The sequence below is a fragment of the Alligator sinensis genome, unplaced genomic scaffold (genome assembly GCF_000455745.1).
Source record: "Alligator sinensis unplaced genomic scaffold, ASM45574v1 scaffold948_1, whole genome shotgun sequence".
In the NCBI taxonomy this organism is placed as follows: Eukaryota; Metazoa; Chordata; order Crocodylia; family Alligatoridae; genus Alligator; species Alligator sinensis.
Genome location: NW_005843093.1, coordinates 222,646 through 224,200, shown reverse-complemented (window position 1 = coordinate 224,200; position 1,555 = coordinate 222,646). Strand labels below are relative to the sequence as shown.

General features: G+C 68.6%; 1 protein-coding gene across 1 annotated transcript in view; it reads right to left on the bottom strand.

Annotated features, from left to right (window-relative positions):
- Nucleotides 1-1,555, bottom strand: part of LOC102379160 (tripartite motif-containing protein 2-like) — a 6,144-nt gene that overhangs the window by 3,330 nt on the left and 1,259 nt on the right. The window contains 4 exon segments of the mRNA XM_025193721.1: nt 62-230; nt 373-540; nt 620-723; nt 1,369-1,553. Coding sequence (XP_025049506.1) covers nt 62-230; nt 373-540; nt 620-723; nt 1,369-1,553 — 626 coding nt within the window.

Below are 1,555 nucleotides of genomic sequence, written 5' to 3'. Positions count from 1 at the left end.
CGCGTGGCCCCACACTGGCGGGGGGGGGGCAGTGTGGGAGGACCGGACCCACGGCAGGTACCTGCGAACTGGCGCTCGGCCGTACCGCGGCTGCCGAACTTGGTGACCAGCTTGCCGTTGGGCTGGAAGGTGAAGACGCAGCAGGCCTTGTTGTCCACCACGATGATGTGCCCGTTGCGGTCCACAGCCACGCCCTTGGGGCCCATCAGCCGCCCTGCCCCGATTTTGGTCTGCAAAACCACACCTACGTCAGGCCCAGCCCGAGACACGGCCCCTGCACCCCCCAACCCTGGTGGGGGTCGGGCGCACCAGGGGGTCCAGCCCCAATGTGGCATGTGGGGGCGCCAGCCCTGCCCTGGGCTAGAGCCTCACCTTGAACTTGCCCTCGGGGGAGAAGACGCTGATCCAGCGGTTGTCGTAGTCGGCGATGATGATGTCGCCATTGGTGTCCACGGTGACGCCAGTCGGGCGCTGAAGCTGCCCCGGGGAGCGACCCCGCACCCCGAACCGCAGCCGGAACTGCCCCTCATTAGAGAACACCTGGGGCGGGGCAGGACCGGGCTGTCAGCGGAGGCGGGATGGGGCAGGAGGGAGGGAGGGAGGGGGCTGAAGCTCCTACCTGGACACACTGGTTGTTGCTGTCGGCCACCACAATGCGCCCGCTGCTGGAGGTGGAGATGCCCTGCAGGTTGGTGAACTCGCCCTTCTCCCGACCGCGGCTCCCTGCGGCGCGCACAGCCGGCATGAGGCCCCAGGCCCGGCAGCCTCCCCCGTGGCCTGTGCACCCCACGCACCCCTGGTCTGCTGCATCCAGGCACCCCGCGCTCTCCCAGCTACACGTGTCCCCCGCCCAGGGCTCTTCCCAGCCTCCTACCCCTGCATGCCGAGTCCCCTGGCACCCCCGCGTCCTCTCCCCATGCCATCTGCAGGGGCCAATGCTGCCATGCACAAGGCTGTGGCTGCCGGACGGACACCAGCACTCTGCCTCTGGAGCACACCTGCCAGGCAGCTCTGGACAGCCCCAAAGAGATACTCCTGCCCCAGGCACACAGGGGTGGCGGCCGGGCTGCGGACGCACCAGAAGCTGTGACCCCCAGGGCCGGTGGCAGAGATGGGACTGCCAAGGCAGGCGTTACAGGCCCAGGGTGGATGTTGCACTGGGGGACATGGCCAGGCTGCAGGATACAAGGCTTCCCCTGCCCCAGCCCAGCCACGTGGGTGTAGTCCCTGCCACAGGCTGCCCCACAGCGCAGCAAACCGAGCTCCCGGCCACAGCCTGATGTGGGAGCAAAGGTGCCCTGGGCTGGCAGGGGGGCTGGTACCGAGATGGCCCCAGCGCCCCCCAGGCTGCCCTGCGGCCAAACTCACCCACGCGGAAAATGAGCTCGTCCTCAATAGGGTTCTCCTTCTTCTTGCCGCTGCTGTACATGCTGGAGGGACGGCGCACGGCCTTCTGCCGGATGTGCCCGCTGCTGGGAGACTTGACGCGGCGCTTGACGTCGTCAGGCGAGGGCGGCACGTCGGAGGCCTTGACAGCCCTGGCACGGAAGGGGCT